We start from the raw sequence: 27,585 nt of genomic DNA, 5'->3' as shown, positions 1-27,585 counted from the left end.
TGCCCACAAATTATCCATAGGATTGGGGTCAAGGCTTTGTGATGGCCACTCCAATACCTTGACTTTGTTGTCCTTAAGCCATTTTGCCACAACTTTGGAAGTATGCTTGGGGTCAATGTCCATTTGGAAGACCCATTTGCAACCAAGCTTTAACTTCCTGACTGATGTCTTGAGATGTTGCTACATTTTCTGAGGTCTTGGCTGATTTCTTTTGATTTTCCCATGATGTCAAGCAAAGAGGCACAGAGTTTGAAGGTAGGCCTTGAAATACATCCACAGATACACCTCCAATTGACTCAAATTATGTCAATTAGCCTAATAGAAGCTTCGAAAGCCATGACATAATTTTCTGGAATGTTCCAAGCTGTTTAAAGACACAGTCAACTTAGTGTATGTAAACTTCTGATCCAATGGAATTGTGATACAGTGAATTATAAGTGAAATAATTGTTGGAAAAATGACTTGTGTCATGCACAAAGTAGATGTCCTAACCGACTTGCCAAAACTATAGTTTGTTAACAAGAAATTTGTGGAGTGGTTAAAAAATGAGTTTTAATGACTCCAACCTAAGTGTATGTAAACTTCCAACTTCAACTGTATGTATATAATGTATTCTTGTCATGGCTCATCCTATTTAACTTATTTTTTTATGTTTATGAATTACGTTTGTATAGTTTTTTTATTGCTGGGTTTTACTGTACTATTGGAGCCAGAAACCCAAGCATTTCACTGCACCTACAACAATATCTGCAAATCTGTGTATAAGCGACCAATAAACTTGATTTAATTTAATTTAGCAGAGTTGTTAAGGTTAGGTTTAAAATCAGATTTTAACAAAAAAGATTGTAGAAATAGGCAGGGTTTACCCATAATTATGACTTTGTGGCTTTGGTAACTAGTTACGACAACTCAACAGGGACATTTCTAACCCTGTTACTCACACTCCATAGGCAAGGCTGTATAATCCAATATGAATGTCCAATACACACAATAGACTGACAATGGAGGTGATTTCCCACAGTCAAAGTCTTTCAATAAGAGCTATGATGCTAATATTTGTGTAAACTCTACAGAAATGTAATCTGTGGATGTCACTGAGTTGGCTGATACCCCATTTCATGGGTGCCCACTCCATACAATAGATAAGGCTGTACAGTGCATACCGGTTTGTACTGTATGCCCCCAATGCAATTATGCAGGCTAATCAAATCAAATGTTATTTGTCACATGCGCCGAATACAACAGGTGTAGACTAATGTGTACATGTACAGTAGGTAGGGGGAAAGTGACAAGGCAATCAGGATAGATAAACAGAGTAGCAGCAACGTTTGTGAAGAGTACAAGAGAGTGTCTATGTGAGAGTGTGTATGTGGCGTCAATATGCATGTGTGTGTGTCAATGAAAATAGTCCGGGTAGCTATTTGATTAAATGTTCAGCAGTCTTACGGCTTGGGGGTAGAAGCTGTTCAGGAACCTTTTGGTCCCAGACTTGGCACTCCGGTACCTGCTTGCTGTGCGGTAGCAGAAAAGCAGTGTATAACTTGGGTGGCTAGAGTCTGACAATTTTTATACATCCATTTCAACTGTTTTGTTTTACTGTTTATTGTCAAATTAATTTAAGTTATGTAACAACATTCCAAACTTATTTAGCATTATATCTTCTAAATATGGCATTATTTCCACTATTTGTATCAGTTTCAATGGCGGACTGTTATTTTGAAGGCGAACCGATGATCCCACTATTGTGGCTAATCCTTCTTGTGGCTATCTTCACACAACTGGAACAGCAATTTCTCCATTCCCAACTGGTAGCTACCTCGAGTGATCCAGCTAGCTAACGAACGCTTCACATTGAAAAAACTGTATTTTGAGAGTTCTGGGTTGATGTTCCATATCCACTTTCCTACTAGTAGAACCTCCGTTTGGTAAAATTCGAAGAATAATATAGATTATTTTAATTCTACTGCACAAAACAAGTGCAAAGTTAATAGCTACATTTAAGCTAATTTGCTAGCATTGCTAGTTAGGAAAGCTAACGTTAAAGTATTTTGTTTTCTGAGATTTGGCTAAAAGGGCGGGTATTCTTTTTGTTTTTGCCATCCCTCCATCGCAGCCACTAACAGCGAATTATTGCTCATTAGAAGAGTAGTAAATCATAGCTAGCGTGCTCGTTAGCTTGATAATATCGTGCGTATTCAGCCAGGAAGCCAATTCAAGGCCTTGCTTACCACAAGTCTTTGCATCGTCGTGCAGTGAGAGCTGACAGGTGAGTAGCGCCCATTACTTAGTAACGTGCTAGCCAGCTCGCTCGTATACTCGATGTTGTTGCTAGCTGCCTAGAACTATAACAATATCGTATAGCTAGCTATACGTTAACAATGTATAAATTCAAGTTTACTGAAGCGGCTGTCAAACTAATTTAGCAAGTTAGACAACTAACGCGCTTTGCTTGTTGTGCGTTGTTTTTAGCAAATACATAGCTAGCTAGCGTTAGCTAGTAAACTCCCCACGTTATAATCTTGCTAATGTTAGCTACGTAACGTTAACTGCACGAATATGGAAGTGGATGAGTTTGCTAACGTTAGCTCGTGAATTGATTGGTAACTAGTTAGTTAACTAACTCAGTATTCACTATTCGACAGATAACCTTGGCCTAGATAGCTAGTTGCTAAATGTTTCGTGATTTTGACTTTGTTAGTCAGCAAATCAATGTGCCACCGCAGTGACGTCCGAGTTAGGTAGCTACAGACGTTGCTATCTAACTACCAGCTAGGTTACTTTCTAAATTGGCGAGCTATGAATGGCCTTGTCTGGAGCGTCAGGTGAACATAATAATTGGTGTCTAGTCTTTGGAATAGCCAGCAGGTCCGACCTGCTGGCTATTCCAAAGACTAGACACCAATTATTATGCATTAGGGTCAAACAACATTCCTGTGTATATTTAGACTCGATATGGCTCGAAAAACCTCAATCCAGGGATGAGAAATACGTTGTACTCCAAATTATCCCAACTGTTACACCAAGAAGATTGAACGATTGTAGCAGTCATTCAATCTTCTCTATGTAATAGTTGGGATACTGGGGCAATTCGGAGTACAATGCATTTCTCATCGCTGGATTGAGGTATGTTTTCAGAGCCATTTCTCGCGCCGGCTCCAGTGTCTTTAATATATAACGGATTGCTGTCTGACCCTAGTGCAGCTGTAAGCAAGCGGGTAGGATCTACTGGCTGGCCTTTGGAATAGTCTCCATCAACAACTGCTGTTGTAAAAAGGGGTCTATAAATACATTTGATTGATTGATGGGGGTGAATCATGCTGGAGGTCGCCATCTTTCACTGAATGTTGATGATGCTCTGCTTTTTCCAGCAGTTTGTATTAACTTTGTAGTTGAACGGGCTTTACACAGCATTACTTTATAGTATTTTACTAGCCAGAATCACTGTAAATGGCAGTCACATGCCACCATGATTCTAGCCTTCTCTCAGATCTATTTGGGCTAAAGAGCAGAAACAGACTGCCATCCAGGCTACCACTATCTAATGTCTAGTGGCAAGTTTTGACTAGCTAGCTTAAGCTAGTAGCTAGGTTAACCATCGTCCTGTCCACACAAATAAATACACACACAATGGAAGTCCTCCTTGCTGGCTTTACCTCATCGCATGGTCCCTGCCGAACTTGTCAGCTGGAGACTGAAGTAACAGGCCTGCTTTGCTATAGTATCCACAATTTTCCTGAAATGTGCCGAGAATATCTAAACTAAAAGTGATAATGCATAGTGCAAACAAGTTGGGTAGTACCAATGATGGAAAAAGTCAAGTTGTCTGAGGTAGGGACTATTCAATAGGAACTTGTCAACTGTTGACAACCATTGGTGGGCTATATCAAACATATCATGTCATTTATCACTGATGGCATGTATTGCAGTCACCACCTGTAGTGAACAGTTGTTGGAACTCTGCTTAAATTGCCATTTTTGTGGAGACCAGAACTATGCTAGCATACTGTACAACAGCACAGTCCTCAAGTGACAATGCAAATCAGTCAGCAAAATTGCAACCGGTTTATGTCAATACAAACTGTTAGTTTGTCCAGTCCGCAGTGGATTTGAATGTTTGTAAAATTTCCAAAAATACTTTTCGATATTTAGCGTAATCCTGGGGTGTCTAACCCTGTTCCTGGAGAGCTACCTTCCTGTATGTTTTTGCTCCAACCCCAGTTGTAACTAACTTGGTTAAGTTTATAAACCAGCTAATTATTACAATCAGGTGTGCTAGATTAGGGTTGGAGTGAACCTACAGGATGGGTGCTCTCCAGGAACAGGGTTGGAGAGCACTGGCGTAATCTATCTTCCGTTTCTCACAGAATTAGCAGAAATGCACTAATAGACAATTACATACAGGGTTAAAACACTTACATGATAACGAGTTATGCCCATATGCCAAATAGGTACATGACACAATATTAAACATGACAGTTAAAGATTAGTGTGGGAACCTTGTAACTGTTGGCCATGATCTCTGAATTAGTTGTGCAAAAAATGGGCTCAATTGTTAACTTGTTGAAACAATTGCTTTGATAACTGTAGTTAGTTGTGCCTTGCTTGATGGAAAAGCATCTGTTTAATTCTTTACAGTGGTCTATTTAGCCCAGCTCACACTGTCTGTGGTAATGAGTATGTAGGTCAAAGGTCGTAAGCTTTACAGCCATGCCATTATTTTTCTGCTTTGTATGCGAACACAACGAGAGCTCATGTTTAGACAGGCATTCGATTGTTGGGGGATTATCACTTCTTTACAAATTGGACCTACTGGATAGAAAAGGGACATTTCCAATGGTGTTCATACTTATAGATTGCATGTATGTTTTGTTGACACATATTACTAATTAAATATTATTTTGGACTTCCATGGTGAGCTACAGCATTGGTTGCTGCAGTGTTTTCTCTGCATATTCACAAGGAATCAAATGCGACGAAATGGAGGCACCTACCTGAATTTGTCTAATATGAAACACTTGGTTTCATTTTCCGTTGCAAAACGTTCTGCTGATGGGTGAACTAATGAATACAACCCTGGTAAACGTATTTGTTTCTCAATCCACAGCTTACTTGGTGACAAAGAGACTTCTCCCTGAGGAGCCAAGAAGTAGACGGCTCATGACTTCTGACCAGGATACAAAAGTTGTAGCTGAACCACAGGTGCAGCAAGTACAAGAAGCAAAAGAGAGCTCTCATCTGGTAGGTACCACATACTAGGCTCCTAGAAATTCCACCAATGCAGAGAACACGGACGGAATCCATACATTTAAAACGGGTTTCAACAATATTCAAAATGTGGGGAATCAAATAAATGTAACAAATGTATTAATTTTCACACGTTTATCATGGCGTTTACAGGATGCATCAGTGATTCGTATTGGTTTGGCTAACTTTACCATCACATGTGCGCTGCAAAAACACTGCTAAACAACAGCCTCTTGCTAGGTGCACAGTACAATTAAAGGGCAACTGCACTCAAATCAACATTTCTCAATTTTTACCGAACTCAAAAGTGGTTTAAACATGGTTGAGGACTTAGAACATTCACTGTTGTTTTTCTATTAAAGTGTGATTTGAGAGGGAACCTGAAAAAACCAAACGGAGAAACAATGTTCGCGAAAACTAAACCAGGCAAAAAACACATGCCTTTTTAACTAAAACTGTACTTCTCGATCATCTGAACCAGTGTTTTCTCATCATTTGCTTTACAAAAGTAGGGGAAACCTCTCTTCTCTGAACTGGTTTGGTAAACATAGAATTAGGCTACATCAGTGGGGAGGTAAGCTATTTTAAAAAGATGTTGGTTGCTCTCCTGTGTAATTAGCTATATCCTCACACTTAATGCATGTTTTATTGCTGCAAGAGTTGATTTCATGTTTTCTGACACTTAGTGAGTTCCTTAGGCCAATTTGTGTTTGTAACTCAATTTTTTTGACTCCTTGTAGCTCCATGGACTCCAACTTTTCCTCAATTTCAAGCACCAACTTTTCCTCAATGCGAACTGCTGTTGCCGTTTGGCACTGAGGTCATTTATATAATAATACTTTGGTGGGTGCTTATTTGTCCTAGTTCACATATATACAAGTGTGTATTAATACACATGTGAATTGGAAATGTTTTATTTTTTGCATATCCCAACTCCCCCGGAGAATGGGGTCAGGGTCTGTCATTATCAACGTCGACCCTCGAGCAATTATGGTTACGTGCCTTGCTCAAGGGCACGTTTTTTTTCTCTCAACTTGTCTGCTCTGGGATTTGAGCTAGCAGCTTTTCAGTTACTGGCCCAACACTCTAACCGCTAGGCTACATGCTGCTGCTTTCATCACTAAGTTTATTTTTTATTAAGTATACAGTATTTATAGGGACAGGCATTCTTTAGTTGGCATTTTAACACCTCAGTCATAGTTCTGCTGCAAGCTTTCATGTCGTTTCTGTTTCCAAGATACTCCTGTACTGGTATCCCTAGACTCCTCACTTCTTTCACACAATGGAGATGTGTGTGTCTCTCTCTCACATCCCCCTGTTTCCTACATAGTGCACTACTTTTCACCAGAACCCTATGGACCTTGGTCAAAAGAAGTGCACTATATAGGGAATTCTGTGCCCTGGGACACCGGGTGCTGCTTAATGCATTTGGTTGACAGCAACATATGAGTTGCTATAGAGGTCCCAAACTGAAACTGTCTCCTGAGGGATATATGGGATTGGCCTTGCCTTGCTCTCCTCATTTTAACACGAGTGCTGTGCTCTCCTTGCATGGTGCAGCTATTTGGCTGGCAGTCTCGCTCAATAAATTTGTCATAAGGTTTGTACGTTTTATTAGATGAAGAGCATGTTGTCTTTGCATGCTGTAGGCTACATTTTGTTAAGTGTGTGTAGCAGGTAGGCTACACATTCATTGAAATTCCCCTTGTTCGTCAATCTCTTGAGTTGGAAAGAATGTTAAGTTGAATAGCCTAAATGAGGGCCAAAAGGAAAGCTTATTCTCCCAAATTAGGAAATGGAAAGACACTGCTGTCTTTTTCCAGTTTCATTTAGGCTAAACACATGGCGTACGATTGGAAACAAGATTGGTTTCAGGAAAAAGTCCCCAATGGATTCTTGAGGTATGCCGTTTTCACGTCTCAATCCAGGGACTTTTGTTGTTAAGGTAATTATTTATGCCTCCCGCCACTCACTTTATTAAAGAATGACCTTTACTTCCATGTGTTCCTTGTTAACATGTAGTGTGTGATGTTAAGCATCTTATTCTATGCTGCTCTGCGCTACTGTGCCATATGCTGTGTGCATATGAACATTCATGAATAGCACATATGACCTATTTAAAGCCATGTGTTGGACATATCTTATCCAAACATGAAAGCTGTTACATTAATGAATCCAATGCTGCTGCCATTCACTGGAATCTGCTTGTTGGTTCTAGTATAGTACTAGTTAATGCTCTGTGTCAGGTTGGAGATAATTATTTTCAGGATCAGGCTGTCCTAGAGATGTCCATTTAGTTGTAGCCTAGGCTATATGCCAGAACCTGTAGGCTTGTGAGGATGCACAAGTATAACATTTCCTGTGGACACAGCATCCCCCCCCCCCCCCCCCCTAGGTCATTTGAATCCTGGGTGCTCAGCTCAGCACATTACCAGTCCACTGTCTGTCTGCCATGGGTCTGGAGCTCAACGTGGCACAAGCCTCCCAGACGGACAGACGGATCAGTCCAAATTGTGTGTTTTGTTTAGTATCCTTTTCAGGGACTTTAACCTATCCCTGTGTGTCTGACTGACGAAAGGAGCAATAAAAACATGCTGTACACTCGATGACATTGTCCCCCGACCCCGCTGTCTATAGTTCATTATGAATAACAGCTTCCCAAAAATAACATTTCCAATCAGGCTACTGGGGAAAGGTGAATCACTCCCCTCCGTGAGGGATGGAGGCACCGAGGCTTTTTATTGGGAAAGGTCAAGCGGACCTGAAATGCTCTGAAGCATTGGACATGGTAGTCAGTTATGTCAGGCCAGTTTCTATAGCAGCCAGGTCAGATGTGAGCGCGGGAGTGGGAGGGTATTACATTATTGCATGACTGGATTATAGGCTCTTTGTTTCTCCTGCCTTGGTCTCAGTGTGGCTCTCTGGTTTTGATGTAGCGTTTTGTCTCGGGTGTGTTGTACGCTTGACCAGACAGCCCATTCAGTTTATAGCCTAATGCAGCGTTTTGTTGTGTGTTTTTTTTAAATTTTTAATAGACCCGTGCAAATAGACAGAAGCTCCCAGTGAAAAGCAAAGGGCCTTGTTGCTGTACCATCAATGTATTGTATCACGCTGAAGAAAGCTGGATTTACTTTGTCTCCCTTTTGGATACTCAGCCTCTTGAATTTCCCACAGCAGAGAATCATGACTATCCAAGTTTTCCGTTAAGGCTTTTTGTACCAAAGATGTCATGTTAATGCAGAATTCTTTTGAATTGAAATTTCTGCTCTAATTTCTGCTCTCACGGTTAGTTCCAAATCATGAATGTGACAGGACTAATGTTGTCTTTCAGTTGCACTTCTCCACTCAGGTGCCAAATATTTGCTATCATCTGAAATCAGATTCCTCATACACAAACGGCATTGGATCGGCAGACAGCGCTCTGACTGATCTGTTAGAAAGTTAAAATGCAAGATGAACTTGAAGCAAAACATGAGGAAATGTAGCTAACTTCGTTCTTTCTATGATAAACATGCAAAATTCAAAAGCCTGGCTTTTTAATTGTAAGCTAATTGTGTGGCATCTCGCCAAATAGTGTTGCACTTTTGTCATCTGATTAAAAACTGGGCAATTTTATTTGCATTCATTTATTTTGTATGAAGAGTATTTATAGTTTCACGACCCTGACCACCACTCTATTGACCGCAAAACACCACTTGTCTTTCAATATACAACTTGGGTGAAATGGTTTAAAATGCACATTTTGGGATGGTCAGCATTTTGAAAATGCTGATTTCTATAAGCTAGTGTGACCCCTGACACTTGTATGTAGGTTATGGATATTGGTGTGTTACTTAAACACAGGTTCATCTGACACCTAAAGGCCTATTGGTTGTGGATTGCAGAAGGAGAAGCCTAGTGTACACACTGGATAATCCATTCCTCAGGCAGCTTCTGTCTTTGGCTCAGGTTGATTTAACAATAGCACACCTTAGCCATCAGTATGTCTGTACGTTGGTGACGTGGGTTTGATGTTCTGATGGAGAGAGAATGACTCAGAGGGTAGCCGCAGCAGTGATGAAACCAAAGCGCCATTAAATGGGAATGAGTGACGGCGACGAATCAGCGGCTGCCACGTCGGACGCCTCGGCAGCAGTGTGTCTCTCATCATTTTTTATTTTTATTTTTTTCTCTCTCCCCCGACAACCTGTCGCTCCTCGTGACCCAGAAGCAGTTTGACAGCACAGATGGACCACAGAAGCAGCCCCAGAAGCATCAAAGAGCAGTGAAGACTATGGGAGGCAGAAGCCCAAGGAGGGCATGCTGAATGCGCTGTGCGATGCCTGGGAATCGGAAACCTCTGGAAATAACCAGGGGATAGTAGACTCTTAGTTGGTGTGCTCGGAAAGCTCTGGGGATATCCAGGAGGTGATACGAGTAGTCTGTGTTTTGCCTGGCTCTGCCTGTGGTTGAGGGGCCATATGGACCGTCACTGTGTGCAGCAGGTTCGATGACTGTGAGCCCGGAGTGTGCAGGGCATGATTGGATGCGCTCCTGGACTGTTTTCTTACTGTAGGCAGTGGAGAGTAACTGTTACAGACATGCTGCTTTGCCTCAGGACTCTAGTATGGCTTTTACCAAAGCCCTCCGCTATAGCCATATAGCTTGTGAGTCTTGTGTAAGGAATTGGCAGAACAATTACTTATCTCTTGTGAGTATGTCCAGACGTCTCTGCCCAAAGCAGTGGTGCTCAATCTGTCATTTTTGCAATCTTAAGTATGTTGTCTTGATATCTATCGCTGTTGATTTTTTTAAACTTAATGCATTTATTATAAACTCCGGTTTCTCAAAAAAGCTAGTGTGTGACGGCGACGAATCAGCGGCTGCCACGTCGGACGCCTCGACAGCAGTGTGTCTCTCATAATTTTTTTTTTTCTTTTTTTCTCTCTCCCCCGACAACCTGTCGCCTATGGTTATATAAAACAATTTTGTGTATATTTTCCATAATTTTTTCTGTGGAACTGACAAGGAAACATGTATGTTACACTAGCATTTTCTCACCGAGTCTGTTGCCTCAACTCAGACTAGGCTACTTGATAACTAGTAATCCCAGAAGGGATGGTCTGCTTGCTGTGTGACAAGATGAAGTAGCCTATATCACCAATCATTGTCTGCATGCATAGTAGTTTCTTCATACTGGCTGTCAGCTTTGCTGTACTGAGATGAACACACATTTGTGGCCACTGGCCATTGCAATGTGCACATTGGTATTTGTATGATCACACCACAAATCAAACCCAGTTTATTTATACTGCTCACTTCAGAAATGGTATGCAACGCAATGTGCTTTACAGGAAAAAACAAATAAACAATGAAAATAAAAGCTGAAATATTTACTACACACAAACACAAGATAAACAAAAGTGACAAACTGAATGACTAAAAAGCATCCTTAAAAAAGAAAATCTAAAATATGTGTTTTAAGATATCTTTTAAATATGTCCTCAGTTTCAGCCTCCAAGTTTTCTGGCAGGCTATTCCAGAGGCTGGGGGCATAACAACTAAAGAATGCCTCTTGGTCCAAGGCTTTGGGATAGTTAAAAGGCCAGTGCCAGAGGACCTGAGGGACCTACTGGGTACATAACTTAAAAGCATGTCTGACGTGTATTGAGGTGTACAATCGTGTATTGATTTTAAAAACCAATAGAAGAATCTTAATGTATTCTAAAACTCACAGGCAGCCAGTGCAGAGACCTTGAAACCTGTGTAATGTGTGCTGGTCTTGGTCAGTATCTGTGCTGCAGCATACTGTATGTTTTGCCATTGACCAATGGCTTTCTTGGGTAGACCAGACAGGAGAGCATTACAGTAGTCAAGCCTGCATGTAATTAAAGCATGGATGAGTCTCTCTGTATCAGCCTGAGGGCGAAACGGCCGCACTGTGGCAATGTTCCTCAGGTGGTAAAAAAGCTATTTTGGTCACGTTCCTAATGTGTAATTCGAAATTTAGTTCAGAATCTAAAATAACACCTAGTTTTTCTTTACCTGGTGTTGTCTTTATTGCCCATGAATTAAAATGGGCAACTAGATTCGCTCTGTGCTCTGGCTCCAACAATAAGTACCTCGGTCTTGCCTTGATTTAGCTGGAGGAAGTTGTGAGCCATCCAAGTATTTAAATCACTAATACAGCTAAAATCCTCTGACACAAATGTTTAGTTGTGTATTGTCTGCATAGCAGTGAAAATCAATGCCATGCTTTCTGATAACTCATCCAAAGGGTAACATTATAGATAGATGGATATATGAACAGTACACAAGGTTGAATGGCAGCCTTAAAAATAATAACTATTGTCAAATTCCTGGAGAGTACCTTCTCATTATTCCTTGATCTAGCCTATATTCTGCTATACTGATAGTATTCTTATAAATCTGTACTCCTGTTATTGTTGTTGAGCACCACTCCTTTCTTTTGTCTGCTGAAGCGTGGAGGCCTACCTGAACTCATGTATATAATACTCTCCTATCTTGTCTCCTGCCACAGGAATCTGCCAAGTTTTCTGACCTGAACCCCAATGCGAAAGCATGGGCCAATCACATGCTTAACCTGGACACCGCCACTGCGACTGGGACTGCGAACACACCTGCTCTCCAGCCATGGAAGGATGGCTGCGATAGCAGCTCGGCTGACCCTGGGCCAGAAGGTCAGCCATTTTAAGTACCGACTGGAGATAGTCCCTCCGTTACCGTGTCTGTGTCCCAAATGGCACCCTATTCCCTACATAGTGCCCTACTTTTGACCAGATTCCTGATCAAAAGTAGTGTACTATGTAGGGACTGGAGTGCCATTTGGTGCGCAACCCCTGTCGTCACGGCACAGCCATGGGTTGAATCATTTATACTCAATTTAGTCAGAGGGAGAGCTATAAATATTACCAACCCATTCTTCTAACACATAATAAGCAGAATCATTTTATGTGCGGACGTTAAGATTAGCCAAGTTTAGCCGCCGTGGCAGTTAACAAGGGACTGGTGGGGACATGAAGGTGATCAATTAGGACCAGTTTTATTCAGATTGACACATCTACATTTTACTCCTAGCTCATTATGTGAAGTTATTTGTGGGGATTACAGTACCGGTAGTCACATGTTCATGGTATCCATTTTAACATCTAGATACTTACCTCACTTTCCCCTTGTATAGATCAATGTATTACTAGTACTACATAACATATAGGCCTATTGTTTCTTCAACTTAAGCCATCGTGGTATTACTAGCTCGTGTTAACGGCTTGCTTGGTTGTCCCCTTGTTAGTCTGTCCAGGCTATGAAGCCAGTGAAGATGTAGCTTGTGTTAACTGCTTGGATGGTTGTCCCCTTGTTAGTCTGTCCAGGCTATGAAGCCAGTGTAGACTGTAGCTTGTGTTAACGGCTTGGATGGTTGTTTTCTGTTTTACTCTGTCCAGGCTATGAAGCCAGCAAAGACAAAGTGTTTGAGGAGCCCCTGTTGGCCGACCCAGATGAGCCTCCGCCGGTGATGATGGCAGAGCCAGCCCCCATGGCCGCCACCGTCACCCTGGAGGGCTCCGACCCTGCTGCATACCCAGAGTCTGGCCAGGAGGCAACTCACACAGGTGGGATCCTCATCCACTGGAGTGGAGACCATTCACTTGAGTTGAGCAAAGCGTCTGAAAGTGATACACAATTATATAAATGGTATTCTGATTTCACTGCAACATTGTGTTTAGAATATTAGAAATGTATGCATCAATGAGTTTGTTTTAACTTAAACAACCTGTACCTAAAGGGTACTGTGTGGAATATAATGAATTGTCTAATGTCACTAGAGTGCACTATATAGGGAATAGGGTGCCATTTGGGACTAGGCCTGTGAGTTGAATGAAATGAAGGGTCTCTTCATGAAAGTGAATGTTGTGTTGTGTGTTCCCCCGATGAGCAGGCAGTGAGCTCCAGCAGGAGAGCCGTCAGGAGGACCTCCGGGAACACCTGAAGAAGACCCTGGAGTTCTGTCTGTCCCGGTGAGTAACAGTCATACTACACACTGGCTGTGTCACAAATTACACCATATTCTCTATATAATGCACAACTTTAGACATTTTGACCAGTGCCAATAGTACTCTGGTCAGTTGGCCCTGGGAAAAAGTTGTGCACTATATAGAGAATAGGGTGCCATTTGGGACAGACATTGCCTACTACAATACAGCCAATAATGCACTAGGCACACTTTGTGATGCAGAAACCATATAATCTACAGTTGTGCAGCACAGAGGCACAGTTCTGCCATTACAGAATACAGAACCCGCCTGACCAAACTTTAATTGGCTCTTAGGGGAGGTAGCTAGGGGAGTAATGTACACCACCGCTGTTCCATTTATTATGCTGTTCCCCATACAGTATGTGTCGATGCCGGGCCATAGTTTTTGTGGATGGTAATCACGTGCCGCCCTTGCTAGAATACAGCTAGTGAAATATGTCACTGTGATGATGCACAATGGCCGCATACTCATTAGTTCTCTTTGGCCCTTTGTGGGAGGCGTGTTCTAAATGAAAGCTTTATTTCATGCTGTCAAGAATTCAATGGTGGGTGCTGTGGGGAGGGAGGAGTGACTTAGGCTATAGGGAGTGACTTACCGTTTTGTCTTGTCTCTTTTCGCTTACAGGGAGAACCTGGCCAGTGACATGTACCTTATCTCTCAGATGGATAGTGACCAGTATGTGCCAATCGTGACGGTAGCTAACCTGGACCACGTCAAGAAACTCAGCACGGACGTGGAGTTAATCGTTGATATCCTACGATGTAAGTGACACCCTTCTATTTGAAACTATCGTTCACTGAACTTTTTCTGATTAACTTGATACTAACAGAAATTTTTGTTATTGAGACTAAAGAGACATTGCTGGGAATGGATGTTTCATATGGATTTCAGTTATATTAGTTAACCTTCTTTGTACAACACCAATTCCTAGCAACATTTGTTACATGGTAATAAAGTTGTCAGATTTTGATTATAAATTCACTGGACTTGTATATTGCCCTGCCTCTGTAGCTCTGCCGTTGGTCCAGGTAGATGAGAAGGGGGAGAAGGTGAGACCCAACCAGAACCGCTGCATCGTCATCCTCAGAGAGGTCCCAGAGAGCACTCCTATAGAGGTATGTTCACTGGGTAGCCGCCGTCTGAGTCCCAAATGGCACCTTATTTCCTATGTAGTGCACTACTTTAGACCAGAACACTAAGGGTTGTGCACCACATAGGAAACAGGGTGTCATTTGGGACATTCTGTCTGGACCATTTTAAAAGAAAACAACGACTTACCTTTGACTGACTGTATCCAGTATGGCAGACAGTGGAAAGAAATCAGTCATGTTTCAGCAAGACTAGGTCATTTTCGTACAAGCTCTTATGGGACTAGGCTATATGTTTATTTTAACCAGGGCATTGTAGGTAATTTCCTGTTGAGTGCACAGCACACTACCTGAGGTGTGGGCAAATTCAGGTAGGTCCCTCCATTTGCTGAACCTGTCCAATCGAAACAGTAGTTTTCGTTTTGCAGCTGTTTGGAATAAGGATTACAACCCTGAGTCGTTTTCTTGGGATCGTAAATCATACTGGTGTACATGTCTTTGCCAATTTATTTCTTTACTCATCTTGCGATGTTGATGCCCTGTTAAAAATGTAATGAGCTGTGTTACGAGTACCCATACTAACATACTACATACTTAAGGAGTATATACTACATACTATATACTATTAGTTAATTTTAGTATACTGTAAGCGAACAGTATCCTTTCAGTTGAGCATACTAGCTCTTCGCATGTCTACCGGAAGTTGATGCTGTTGCTATGCAACTTCTCGCTAGCTAGTTAGCATAACAAATTACTAGTAAGACATTTTACGACTTCGGGTGTGTTTTTAAATTCAATCTGGAGTGCCAAAGTGCGCTCGTAAATTCAGAGTGTTGTCAGTTTGTAATTCAGAGTTTTGCTCTCGGGGGGCACACTGGAAGTTAGCGCCGAGGAGTAGGGTTGATTTGAGCGTGCTGACCTTACATCTAGAGGTCGACCGATTATGATTTTTCCATGCCTTTACCGATATCGATTATTGGAGGACCAAAAAAAGCCGATACCGGTTAATAGGCAGAGTTTTATTTTTTTAATTATTATAATTTAATTTAAATTAATTTTTATTTGTAACAATGACAATTACAACAATACTGAATGAACAATTAACCCTTTTATTTTAACTTAATATAACACATAAATAACATCTATTTAGTCTCAAATAAATAATGAAGCATGTTCAATTTGGTTTAAATAATGCAAGAACAGTGTTGGAGAAGGTAAAAGTGCAATATGTGCCATGTAAAAAAAAAAAAAAAAGAAAAAAAAAAGCTACCGTTTAGGTTCCTTGCTCAGAACATGAGAACATATGAAAGCTGGTGGTTCAATATTCCCAGTTAAGAAGTTTTAGGTTGTAGTTATAGGAATTATGACGCGTTGACTATTTCTCTCTACCATTTGTATTTCATATACCATTGACTATTGGATGTTCTTATAGGCAATTTAGTATTGCCAGCCTAATCTCGGGAGTTGATAGGCTTGAAGTCATAAACAGTGCTGTGCATCAAGCATTGCTAAGAGCTGCTCACAAACGCAGTAAAGAGCTTTTTGAATGAATGCTTATGAGCCTGCTGCTGCCTACCATCGCTCAGTCATTCTGCTCTATCAAATATCAAATCATAGACTTAATTATAATATAATAAACAAGAGAAGTGACACAATTTTCCCTAGTTAATATTGCCTGCTAACATGCATTTATTTTAATGAAATATGCAGGTTAAAAAAACAAGTATATACTTCTGTGTATTCATTTTAAGAAAGGCATTAATGTTTACCGGTAGGTACATTTCTGCAACGATTGTGCTTTTTTCACAAATGAGCTTTTGTTAAATCATCCCCGTTTGGCAAAGTTGAAGTAGGCTGTGATTCGATGATAAATGAACAGGCACGGCATTGATTATATGCAATGCAGGACAAGCTAGTTAACCTAGTTATATCATCAACCATGTGTAGTTAACTAGTGATAATGTGAAGATTGTTTTTTCAAAGATAAGTTTAATGCTAGCTAGCAACTTACCTTGGCTCCTTTTGACGCTGCGCTCATGTAACAGGTGGTCAGCCTGCCACGCAGTGTCCTCGTGGATTGCAATGTAATCGGTGTCCAAAAATGCAGATTACTGATTATGAAAACTTGAAATCGGCCCTGATTAATCGGTCGACCTCTACTTACAACGGCAGTCAAGCACCCAAGCTAACGTTGGCTTGCTTGCTATTACTTCCAGACACAAATGAGACCACTCTGACCAGGACTATACAATTTAGCTAAGCTAAGAATGATGGGAATAATCAAGTCAATAAACGTTGGGTAGTTAGTTAGCCTATAGTTAAGATACTGGCTAGTTTGATGTATAAGTAGCCAACTAATGTTTGGTAACTAGCTAACAACATACCGGTACATACTGCTGTAATGATATGTTATGTGGTTCGTAAGGACAGTGTTACTAACAAATTGCCAGCCAACATAACGTTCAAGGTAACTTATTTGAAAAGTCATTTATTACATTGCTCAACATTTTTTCAACATTTGTCATAATTAGTTAAAGCAATGAATTTGTATCCACTCTCGTACTTCGGCTGCATATTTTCTGCCAATTTCTTCAAATCTGAAAATGATTTGAAGCCACGCCCATTTCCTGTATTGCATTATGGGCCCTAAAGTACGGACATGGTGTCCTCTGCGTGTGTACTTCATATTTTGGCGAATTTAGTACGACATCTGGGAACTTTTGGCATACTAACTATATCCATACTATGACTAATAAGCATACTATATACTCAATTCACGTCACAAATAGTACAGTTAGTATGAGTATTCGAACATAATGACACATTGTTTAAACAGTGTTTAGAGGTTTCAGCTATTGTGCAAGTGGGTGGTTATCAAAATTAATGCAGTGTGACAAATTAAAGGGTGATGTTTTTAGCAGTTTAGAATTCCAAACATTTTAATGGTGTTATTTCAGTCTGAACTGTCCTCCCATCGGGGAATATTGACAATATTTGACATTGAAAGGGCTAATTTATTTTTGTTTGTTTGTTGGATACAGATAGATACAAGAGTGAGTGTGTTAAAAAAACTGTGTGCCAGATTCGAACCAATGCTCAAGCAATGTGCTCCAGAGGCAGTGGCTTAGACCGCCAGAAGCTTTTCAATCGAAACCAGGAACTTGCTCACATTTCCTGTGGCATTTTGGCATTACTAAAGGGATAGATCAGGATTTTGGCAATGAAGTCCCTTATCTACTTCTCCAGAGGCAGATTAACTCGTGGATAACATTTTTGTATGTCTCTGTATGAAGGAAGTTAGAGGTAATTTCGACAGCCAATGCTAACTAGCTTAGCATATGCTAGCTGTACCCGAAGACTTAAATCCTGAACTATCCCTTTTAAGCTTGACATTTGCTCTTGTTTTGCAGGAGGTCGAGGCTCTTTTTAAAGGAAAGAACTTACCTAAGTTCATAAATTCTGAGTTTGCCTACAACGACAACTGGTTCATCACCTTTGAATCAGAAGCAGATGCACAACAGGTAAGGAACATTCTGGAATGTCGCACCATTGCATGATCATAGCTATTGATTTTGTACTTTTCCCCTGCATGTCATAGCATGTTTTAGGATTGTAGGGCTGGTCTATGTTTGGTTTACAATCGCTAGTTGTGGCCATACAGGGTTTTATACCGACCTTGAGCTTACGTCCTTCTCAGCGGGTATACAAACTGAAGATATATTTTGTGCTGTTTCTGAAGTGTTCATGAACCTTTTTTTTCTAGGCATATCGGTATCTTCGTGAAGAAGTGAAAACCTTCCAAGGGAAACCTATTAAGGTAAGCTAATTCATGTTTTTTGTGTTAATTAAGGTGAACTTCACCCATTTACTGTACTTTCTGGAGTATATGGGTTCAAAACCTTTTTCTGTCTACATAACAGCAACTAATGCTTTCCCCCAAAAGACTTCCAGTGGATAACACAACAATTCAATCTACAGTGTTTGTATGGGTTCATTTAGAGTTGACGTGAAATAATACCCTGGAGAAATGTGGCTAATTTATTCAAATCTCTGTGCACCGCTTTGAAAATCCTACTTTGAATATTTGTTTTTGAGGAAAAATAAATGTTCTAAGGAACTCTAAATTCTAAACCCCAATCAGGCACGGATAAAGGCGAAGGCAATTGCTATCAACACTTTTATGCCAAAGAATGGCTACCGCCCGGTGGAGGTAAACCCATATGCTCAACAGCAGCAGCAGCAGCAGCAACAGCAACAACAGCGTTACACCTCCTACTACATTCCTCCAGTGTACAGCCCTCAGCAGCAGTTCCCCCTCTACAGCCTCATCACTCCACAGGCCTGGTCAGCCACCCACAGCTTCATAGACCCGTCACTGGTGAGAACAACAGTCATGCACACAACTACAAACCTACAATACAGACTAGGGTTGCAGAATTCCCAAAATTCTGATTGTGAAATTCATGGATTTTATCCTTTTTCTCTCCTGATTCTGGGAATCTTCCAACCGGTGTTTCTGGAAAACCTGGGAATTGTAGATACAAATAAAAAATGTTTGAGAGATTACCAGGATCTTTCAAACCTACCACCTACAAGACATCAATAGAGATTTCATAACTTCACTGTATGATATGCTACTAGAACTCCTATAAAAGTAATTGATGTAGTTTTTCCTTCTATATTCAACAGGTTACATCATTTCACAACACCCAATTCATCAATGGATTTACAACATCCCATAGTTTTAAACCAGCGACGTCTCCTCTTGCTGGTGTTAGGCACTACTCTCCTAGGAATAGGTGGGTACACTGACACTCCATCTAATGTATACGATACTACCAAGAATGTCCACATGTCTGTGCTTGTATTATAGAAATAGAATGAGTAGAACAGGTATCCCCATTCAAGTCAATAATGCCATAATGGTGCTCATTCCAATTCAATGGAATGATGTAGGATCTTAAAACATTATTGATCGGTGTTTCTTGTTGAAATTTTCAGGAATCACACTCACAGTAAACCTCACCTGAGGCCCACAATACCCAACGCAGATCAGCGTGGCACAGGGCTCCTGGACAGCCCCACCATCTTCAACTTCCCCACAGAGCGCATTCTGAACGGGGTGCCCCGGGTTTCCCCCCAGACAACGCGACTCCCGAGCCAGAACAGAACCAGGTTACCCCCCTCCACCATGACCTACCCCAGGAGGGACATCGGTACGGGTCGGGTGGAGCCCGTCAGCACCGACTACTCACTGGGCATGGGCCGGGGAAGGTAAGTGATCATCCACTATCTGCATAAGCTTCACCACCATAGACATCTATAGGCTGTGTCCCAAATGGTACTATATTCGTTATTTAGTGCACTACTTTTGACCAGGGCCCATGGGATCTGGTAAAAAGTAGTGCGCTGATTATGGTGCTATTTGGGACTATTATAATTTTACGAGAGAGAGCATGGCGCTCAAGTTTTGAAATTGTTGAAATCTCTAAGGCTAAATTGTGCTTCAAATAGATAAAAAAAATATGTCAGTCAATCTTTCAAATGTTCTCTCTCTTAAAGGACAAATATTTATGGTTCTAGGAAAAAGAGGGATGACAACAAGTTTACAGTAAGTACATATTTTTTAAACTAGTCTTTGACTTTGAGAAAGATCCATCAGTACTGATCTTTGACTTTGAGAAAGATCCATCAGTACTGATGCTGACGGCTGTGACATCTCCTGACTGAATGTTTGTATTGCAGGGATTTTGTAGGTACGGTTGCCAGGCTGGCTCTAGCACCCTGGCCTACATACTGCGCTCCTTTTGACCAGCCCTATAGGCTCTAGTCAAAAGTAGTGCTCTATGAAGGGAGTAGGGCGCAGAGGTTGTTTTCTCTGATTTACTGCGTTGTGCTTAGGGAGAGGCCACCCTGTCTGACGGTGTTTGATGCTGTTTTGTTGTATAGAGAGTGGCCACCCAGTCACCCCCTCCTCAGAAGCCCCCGTCCCCCAGCTTTGAGCTGGGGCTCTCCAGCTTCCCCCCACTGCCTGGGGCCGCAGGCCACCTCAAGACCCCTGACAACATGTTTGAGAACAGACTGGCCAGCATGGTAATAGGGGCCACAAAGGTCAGGGTCAGTATTTACCACCACAAGCTGTCATCTCCAGGCCACCGTACTCTGTGCGTCCCAAATGGCACCTTATTCCCTATGTAGTGCTCTACTTTTGATCAGGGCCCATAGACTTTTGGCCAGGGAATATGGTGCCATCTGGGATGCAGCCAAGCTCTCATTTCCAACATAGTGAATCACTTAGCTCTACATTTCAGCTTTGCTGTCAGTAGGAACCTGATGTGTTGTTTTTCTAATCCCGTCCCAGAATGTAAGCGTTGATGCCAGCGCTGCAGGCGCCCTCCTCCCCTCAGGAGGACCCAAGGAGCCACTGAGGACTTTGACGTCTCCACAGCCCCCGAGCCTCCTGCCCGCTGCTCCCCCAGCCCTCACCCTAGCACCAGCCTCTGGCCCTGCCCCTGTCTCCACTCCCTCCCAACCTGCAGAGTGAGTATATGACGTGTGTTTCAACCCCCCCCCTCCCACACACTATTTCTATTTAGAAAACATAACTTATTTTGTTTTTCATATCATACAGTATCTTTTCTCTCACACTTGTCTCTATTTCCTCATCAAACATACCAAACACCATAGATACAATAGTTGTTGATGTCAAAATAGCTTGGTGTAGAAAACATGAACAGAACTGACTTAACAGCATTTCATGTCCTACACGTCTTTGTGAATTAATTGTGAGATCCTGTGTGTTTTTCAGGGAAGTGAAAGTTCCGGAGGCGAAGCAGAAGGAGACCCGGGTCTCTGCGGAGCTGGTCACTGACACCCTGTACACCGCTAGCAAATCTGTTCAAGTCAATGGGGCTGCTACAGTAAGTACTGGTTCACCAAAGCATTTAAACAACCAGGTGCAATTATTGATATTAGCTGATCTAGATTTTTTGATAGGTATAGATGCTGACTTGTGGTTGGTAAAGACCGTGTTTCTTACTTTAATGCATGTCAAACCAGGGTGCATAGTCAATGTCCTATGAAATTAATCGTCTACAATCAAGTTTTTTTTGTATGTTCAGGAACTGCGAAAGCCCTCTTACGCTGAGATCTGCCAGAGGATTAAAGACCACGCTCCGACACTACAGGCCCCTAAAGAGGCCAAGCCAGCCAGCAGCGCTGCCTCTGCAGGAGAAGAGAGGAAGTGCCCTGACGCAGCTCCAGGGGACAGGGGTGAGCCCAAGGCCCCCCGAGAGACATATCCAGGCTCCTCCAAGCCTGCTAACCCAGGCAGACCCCGAGAGGTCCGGAGACCAACCGGCCGGTGGCCCTCACCACCTCCACACCACCCAGGGAAGGGTCCCAGCAGCAAAGATCTCAACAACCCCCCAAAGTACCTGCAGTAACCCCCAACTGCAATAAAGTCCATTTCAAAACAAATGTGTGAGAGGAAAAAAATCTTGATAAGGTCAGGGCTATTGAAACAAAACCTATCCCAAAATCATCAGTCAGCCACAGCATAGAGAGGACGCGTTTCTGGATCAGGGCTTACTGACAATAGCACCTCGGTGTGCATGTAGAGAACCGTTCATCTTTACTTATTTATTTTTTGGGAGGTATATTTCATTTTGATTTTTTTTTGCATTATTTTGTGTCAATCAGTCAAATGTACTCTTGTTCAGATTAGTGGGATAAATTCATATGTCCAAACTGCCTTCCAAGATAATATTGTGAGAGTAGGTAGACTGGAAGCCACCCAGTGAGTGAATGAAAGGAAGTGGATGAGTAACGGAATAGCGGTTTAGATCTTGTTCGTTGTGGGGGGGTGTTTCTGTATGTTGTATGCAGTCCTAAGATGTATTGTGATTCCGTTGCAGGATGAGATGATCAGTCAGTCATGAGATTGGCGTCCCAAATGACACCCTATTCCCTGAGTAGCGTACTACTCTCGGTCAAAAGTAGTGCACGACATACGGAATAAGGTGCCGTATGGGACGCAGCCATAATTGTTTTTACATATTTACGTTCATATGCAAGGTCAACTAGTCTAGTGTCAATTTAGACTTCACTGAAATCCACAGAAGACCTACTTTCTGAGGGATTTCTGAGATTATTTTTGCCAACACGGAACTCTTTGTCATTGTAACACCAGCATATGAGGAGAATACATTTATTTGCATACTGGTTTTGATTGTTGGTACAAGTACCTCTAGTTGTTGCGTGCTGGTGGTTTTAAGAGCGCCTAAGTCTTTATCTGGTATTTCTTGTGGTAAACAATAAAATGTAGTTTTCTGCTATCCCATTCACAGGAGTCTGTTTCCTAGCCGTATAAAGCACATTGCTAGTTAGGCCTCTTAGAGAGAGGTACTATCAGTGTCAGTAGAAATCTACATACATTTTCATATCAGAAAAAAAACAGATAAATTCATCACGTGGTGTCTATTGGTGACTCTTCTCGTTCTAAATTTTGCTGTGAAATGAGCATGTCAAAGACTAGTTCAGCGGGCACATGTTGGCGGTGGAAGTGGCTAGGCTACTATAAGGAGTAGGCATTAGGGTTTTGGCAGGGTGCAGTGACTTCATTATTTTAGATAGCTATGGTGCTAGAGGATGAACCTGGAACATGTTACTACAATTAATCTGGTACTGTACTTAGATAATAATACTTGATACATGTCGTCAACTAAACTTTGCACTATTTGTTTTGTTTCTGGACATACAGAAGCAAAAAGGGAACATGTGAAGCTAGTTTCATGTTATCTGAAATGAAAGAAACTTCTGATAGTCACATTATAAGCCCTTTAAAATATCAGTTATATAACAAATTGAGTTTCTTCCCTCTTGGATTTCAACTTTTCTTTCCTTTTGACAGGGTAATCAGTTTCAGAAGATCTAAATGTTGACCAATTCGATTAACCTCTACATGGAGAAATTCACACAAGTTAAACTGTTTGTTTACTGCCATGTAAATGCCTACTAGACATACTTCCGTGCAGGATAAAAATAACTTTATTGTTTAGTTATTTTCTTTTGTGCTCACTTTCATTGATTTAAACCTGTGGAGTTCCACTAACAATGGCTTATCTTTGCAGTGGTGTTTTATTTGATTTTGTTTTCCATTTTAGGTAGTGAATTATGAAACCACTGGTGCGTGGTGTTTTTTTTATTTTTTATAAAGCGGTTTCAGTTTATTCAGTATTACAGTAGCAAATTGTAATGTGGGTTTACACCTTAGATCAGAGTTTCCCAAACTCTGTCCTGAGCCCCCCGGATGCACGTTTTTGTTTTTGCCCTAGGACTACACAGCTAATCCAAATAACCAACTCATCAAGCTTTAATTATTTAAATCAGCTGTGTAGTACTAGGGCAAAAAACTAAATGTGCACCCAGGAGGGGACCCAGGACTGAGTTTGGGAATTCCTAGTGGCTCCAAAACATTTACAATTAAGTAGAATTGGTTGGAAGGGAGAAGTGGGGGTTTTCCTTCACTACAAATGTTAGATATTAAGGTAAAATATGAGACAGCCCTTTTAGAATGAAGGTATAGCTTTAGTCATTGGGTGACACTCAGAAAATGAGTAGTAAAACTGCACCCTGTGAGCAGGCAGAGTATGACCTTTGACCTTTTTTTTGATGATGTAAACCTGAGCAGCCATCGAGTCCTTTCAGTTTGGACAAATGTTAGGCAGAGCAGGCAGCACTGTTGGGTTGTTCCAACTCCTTCCCCTCCATACAGTAGAAATGCACGGTTTATTTTTAGGATGGTTTTCTTCTGGAGATTTCACCTGGCTCTCCATACAACAACCATATAGCTTCCAAATTCCCCTCTGTGCTTTGTATAAATCTCTAAGTAGAAAAAAGGAAAGTGGAACCTGTGCGCTTCTTTAGTGTTTCATTGACGTCTTCCTGCAACAAGGAGCTACCCTGGAGTACTCTGCTTAGAAAAGAGGACTTATTTCGGAGAGAGGAGGCATTGCCTGTATTGATAGTCATTGCTGCTTTTGATTTGCATGCTGTTTGGTTTGCAAACACATTATTTGGGGAGTTCGATTCTGAAGGACTGAGATGCACTTGTATGGGCGGTCTTAAATGGCAGATGTATTATAATTATTATTATTTTTTTCCTGAGATGGTATAAAAGACATGTTGTACCGTATCTGCTTATTTAGAAACCAGTGCTGTTTATTCCATGAGATATCATTAAAGTTTCTTTTCAAGAAAAAAATATATACAATAGTATATATTTTCAAATGTATAATTTCCATCCGGTGTTTAAAAACTTGAATTTTATTTAAACTTGAAAATGACTTTGCCTTAACTTTTATACGAGACAACGTAGAGTTAGTTTATTTTTTTTCAAACCCCGACATGTTACTAAGGAAGACGCATGGAAATATTTAGTCATACCTAATGTCAGAAGTCTTACTTGGTCTTAAGAAAGTACAAATCTAGCAGCATTTTGGTTTTGTAAAATATATCTCAAATCTCTTTTGATTAACTTTGTTTCTATTTTCTGTTTGTGTTGGGGGTAAATATAAATCCTGTAAATGCAAAATAGTCAATACTGTATCAAATATGTGCACTTTGAACTGTGTGCTTTGCTTGTACAGTTGTAAATAATCAGAAAATATAAAGAGGTACCTTAAAATGATTTAAAAAAACATATATTGATCTTGTTGAACTATTAATGTCGCTTTTGAGCTGGATGTAGGATAACTAAATGTTTGTATTTCTTTATATAAAAAAAAATGTTCTGATGTGAAGAATTGCGTCTGCCTCACTTTGCAATGTGGGCAGGTTGTCTGATTGTAACTTTTTAAATGTCATTCTCATTCCATGTCCATGTGTTTTCTCAACAAACAGGTGTTTGTTTCTGTTGTTTAGCCCCTTCACTGTGCACAATGAGAAAAGGGGAGAACTTACCTGTTGTACAAACACACATTTTCAAATGACAGTACAAAGTCCGTACTCTGTCCTGTGACAGACAGCTTATATCAATCTGATGTGTGATTTGGCCCATAAAACAGTTCTTTATGAATCACAGTAAAGCACATTTGAAGCACAGGAACATCAAATCTTTCACACACAACCAATGTCAATTCCACAGCAGCATACGGTATAATTTGTACCAGACAACCTTTAATCGTTTGGAGCAAATTGATTTAAGCATTGTTGATATTCTGTAATTTTGTTTTTGAGGTTTTTTGTTTTTCATGAAAATGTACATCAACTGAACTTTCGTAGTGCCCAGAAGTAATAACTGTACTTCATTTTTTTTTGGTAGGCTTTACCAGTGTTTAGACTCAATCATAATAGTGTAGATATTTTTTACACTTCTCATTTTCTTGCAGAAATTATTTCTGGCACACTGTTTAACATACCGTGCATTGTCTTTTTGTATCATTTGATCACACACGTGGACTGCATTTAATGTGGCAAAAAAAACAACTGTGCCATTTAATTTGTTTCAGCCTGGCAGTTTGTTTGACTTGTACATAATATTTAAGCGCCTGCCATTATATTTTGATATTTGTTGTTACTCATGGGAAGTGTAGCTGGTCCAGAATTATAAAACTGGGAATTAAAATCTGATACCACTGACATTAGACAAAGTACTCATAGCAACCTGCATCTGACCGGGTATCTGATCTGGCTAATGAAGTCGAGGCATGTTTGTCTGTAAATTTAAGCTGGTCTATGCTAGTAGGCCTATCTAATGCAAAATGCTAATGCTGTTGTCTTTGCAGATTGGGTATGGATATGAATATGTTATCAGGTTGGGCACTGTGGGTGAGCGTGAAGTGTACCACCTGGGGTCAGCAGAAGTATAAAACACAAATACAAAGTTGACTGACGGTTCAAGTCAAGTTAACCCAAGGTTCATTCGCCAGCTAGGTGTGTGCAGCATGACGATGAGAAAAGGATTTTTCATTCACTGTTATTGGTTCATCTCTCCAGAAGATGAAAGACTGACTGAACTTGTGTTGAACTTTTTCTTCTTTCTTTTGCTCGCACTACTAAAGCCCTGTTGTAATGTTCGGGCTGTTCTCCTTGTGTTACTGTACACAGACAATGTCTCTCATATCAGGCCGTCTCGTTCTCCTTGCCCAGTTTGCTTCGATCTGCTTCGTCTCACCAGTTTGACAGTGCCATGTATTTTTTGCAACGGCTACAGCTTGTTGTAAGTTGACCTTGCTTCTAAAGTGATGTGACAATGCACCAACTGACTGGAATGAGACATAGCCATTGTCTCACTATCAACTCACTGTGGTCAATTAACTCATTTTTACCCATACCATGTTACGCTAACAGCAGTGGACAATCGCTGACTTTATGGGAGAGAAGAACCTATGAACATAACAACAGTTCATGGAGGTATCTTTGAGTGCTTTTGATTTCTTACCTATTCTTCCATTAAGCCTGGAATCAAGCGTACATGTCAACTATTGATAATTTAAGTTACTCTTGTGTCATGTTAAGCTGTCTAATTCGGAGGGAAAAAATGTAGCTTACTGAAAAATAAAGATTTAGGCACTGTTATTGAGTTCTGTCTCTGTGTGTGTGTCCCATAATCTGGGATGTCTGGGGGCTGATCAAGAAAAAATATAAAATTGTATTTGTCACAGGTGCCAAACACAACAGGTGTAGACTTTACAGTGAAATACTTACAAGCTCTTAACCATCAATGCAGTTAAGAAAAATAAGTTAAGTATTTACTCAAACTGAAGTAATAAAAAAAGTAATTAAAGTGCAATGAAATAACAGTAGCGAAGCTATATACGGGGTACCGGTACAGAGTCAAATTGTTGGGGCAAAGGTTAGTCAAGGTAATATGTAGGTAGAGGTAAAGTGACTATGCATAGTTAACCATTAGCAGCAGTGTAAAAATGGGGGTGGGGAGGGTCAAGGCAAATAGTCGGTATCCATTTGATTTGCTGTTCAGGAGACTTATGGCTAGGGGGTTAGCTGTTAAGAAGCCTTTTGGACCTTGACTTGGTGCTCCGCTACCGCTTGCCGTGCGGTAGCAGAGAGAACAGTCTATGACTAGGGTGGCTGGAGTCTTTGGCCATTTTTAGGGCCTTCCTCTGACACCGCCTGGTATAGAGGTCCTGGATGGCAGGAAGCTTGGCCCCAGTGATATACTGGGCTGTACTCACTACCCTGTAGTGCCTTGCGGTCAG

General features: G+C 41.1%; 1 protein-coding gene across 3 annotated transcripts; it reads left to right on the top strand.

Annotated features, from left to right (window-relative positions):
• The first annotated feature begins 1,773 nt into the window (after positions 1–1,773).
• LOC129814163 (la-related protein 4B-like) lies at positions 1,774–26,944 on the top strand. 3 transcript variants are annotated; one of them, XM_055867039.1, is made up of 17 exons: positions 1,774–2,266; positions 5,105–5,238; positions 11,765–11,924; positions 12,687–12,854; positions 13,181–13,259; positions 13,902–14,038; positions 14,289–14,392; positions 17,776–17,886; positions 18,129–18,182; positions 18,507–18,743; positions 19,055–19,164; positions 19,367–19,639; positions 19,949–19,976; positions 20,315–20,482; positions 20,727–20,905; positions 21,174–21,285; positions 21,487–26,944. In XM_055867039.1, exons 2-17 carry the CDS (start codon positions 5,158–5,160, stop codon positions 21,808–21,810), a joined length of 2,325 nt encoding a protein of 774 aa, XP_055723014.1. In that variant the 5' UTR covers positions 1,774–2,266; positions 5,105–5,157; the 3' UTR covers positions 21,811–26,944. The 3 variants fall into 3 exon arrangements, with proteins under 3 accessions (XP_055723014.1, XP_055723013.1, XP_055723012.1); XM_055867038.1 differs by having other exon boundaries at positions 19,928–19,976; positions 20,315–20,476; XM_055867037.1 differs by having other exon boundaries at positions 19,928–19,976.
• The last annotated feature ends 641 nt before the right edge of the window (positions 26,945–27,585 follow it).

The sequence above is a fragment of the Salvelinus fontinalis genome, chromosome 17 (genome assembly GCF_029448725.1).
Source record: "Salvelinus fontinalis isolate EN_2023a chromosome 17, ASM2944872v1, whole genome shotgun sequence".
In the NCBI taxonomy this organism is placed as follows: Eukaryota; Metazoa; Chordata; class Actinopteri; order Salmoniformes; family Salmonidae; genus Salvelinus; species Salvelinus fontinalis.
Note: the sequence above shows the minus strand (reverse complement) of the source record. Positions and strands in the feature narration are given on the sequence as shown.

Excerpts from the sequence above, each read along its gene's own strand:
- LOC129814163 (XM_055867037.1), top strand. The coding sequence starts at position 5,158 with ATGACTTCTGACCAGGATACAAAAGTTGTAGCTGAACCACAGGTGCAG. Across the intron at positions 18,183-18,506 it reads TCCAAGGGAAACCTATTAAG|GCACGGATAAAGGCGAAGGC; the intron begins GTAAGCTAATTC and ends AACCCCAATCAG. Across the intron at positions 19,977-20,314 it reads GGGATGACAACAAGTTTACA|AGAGTGGCCACCCAGTCACC; the intron begins GTAAGTACATAT and ends TTTGTTGTATAG.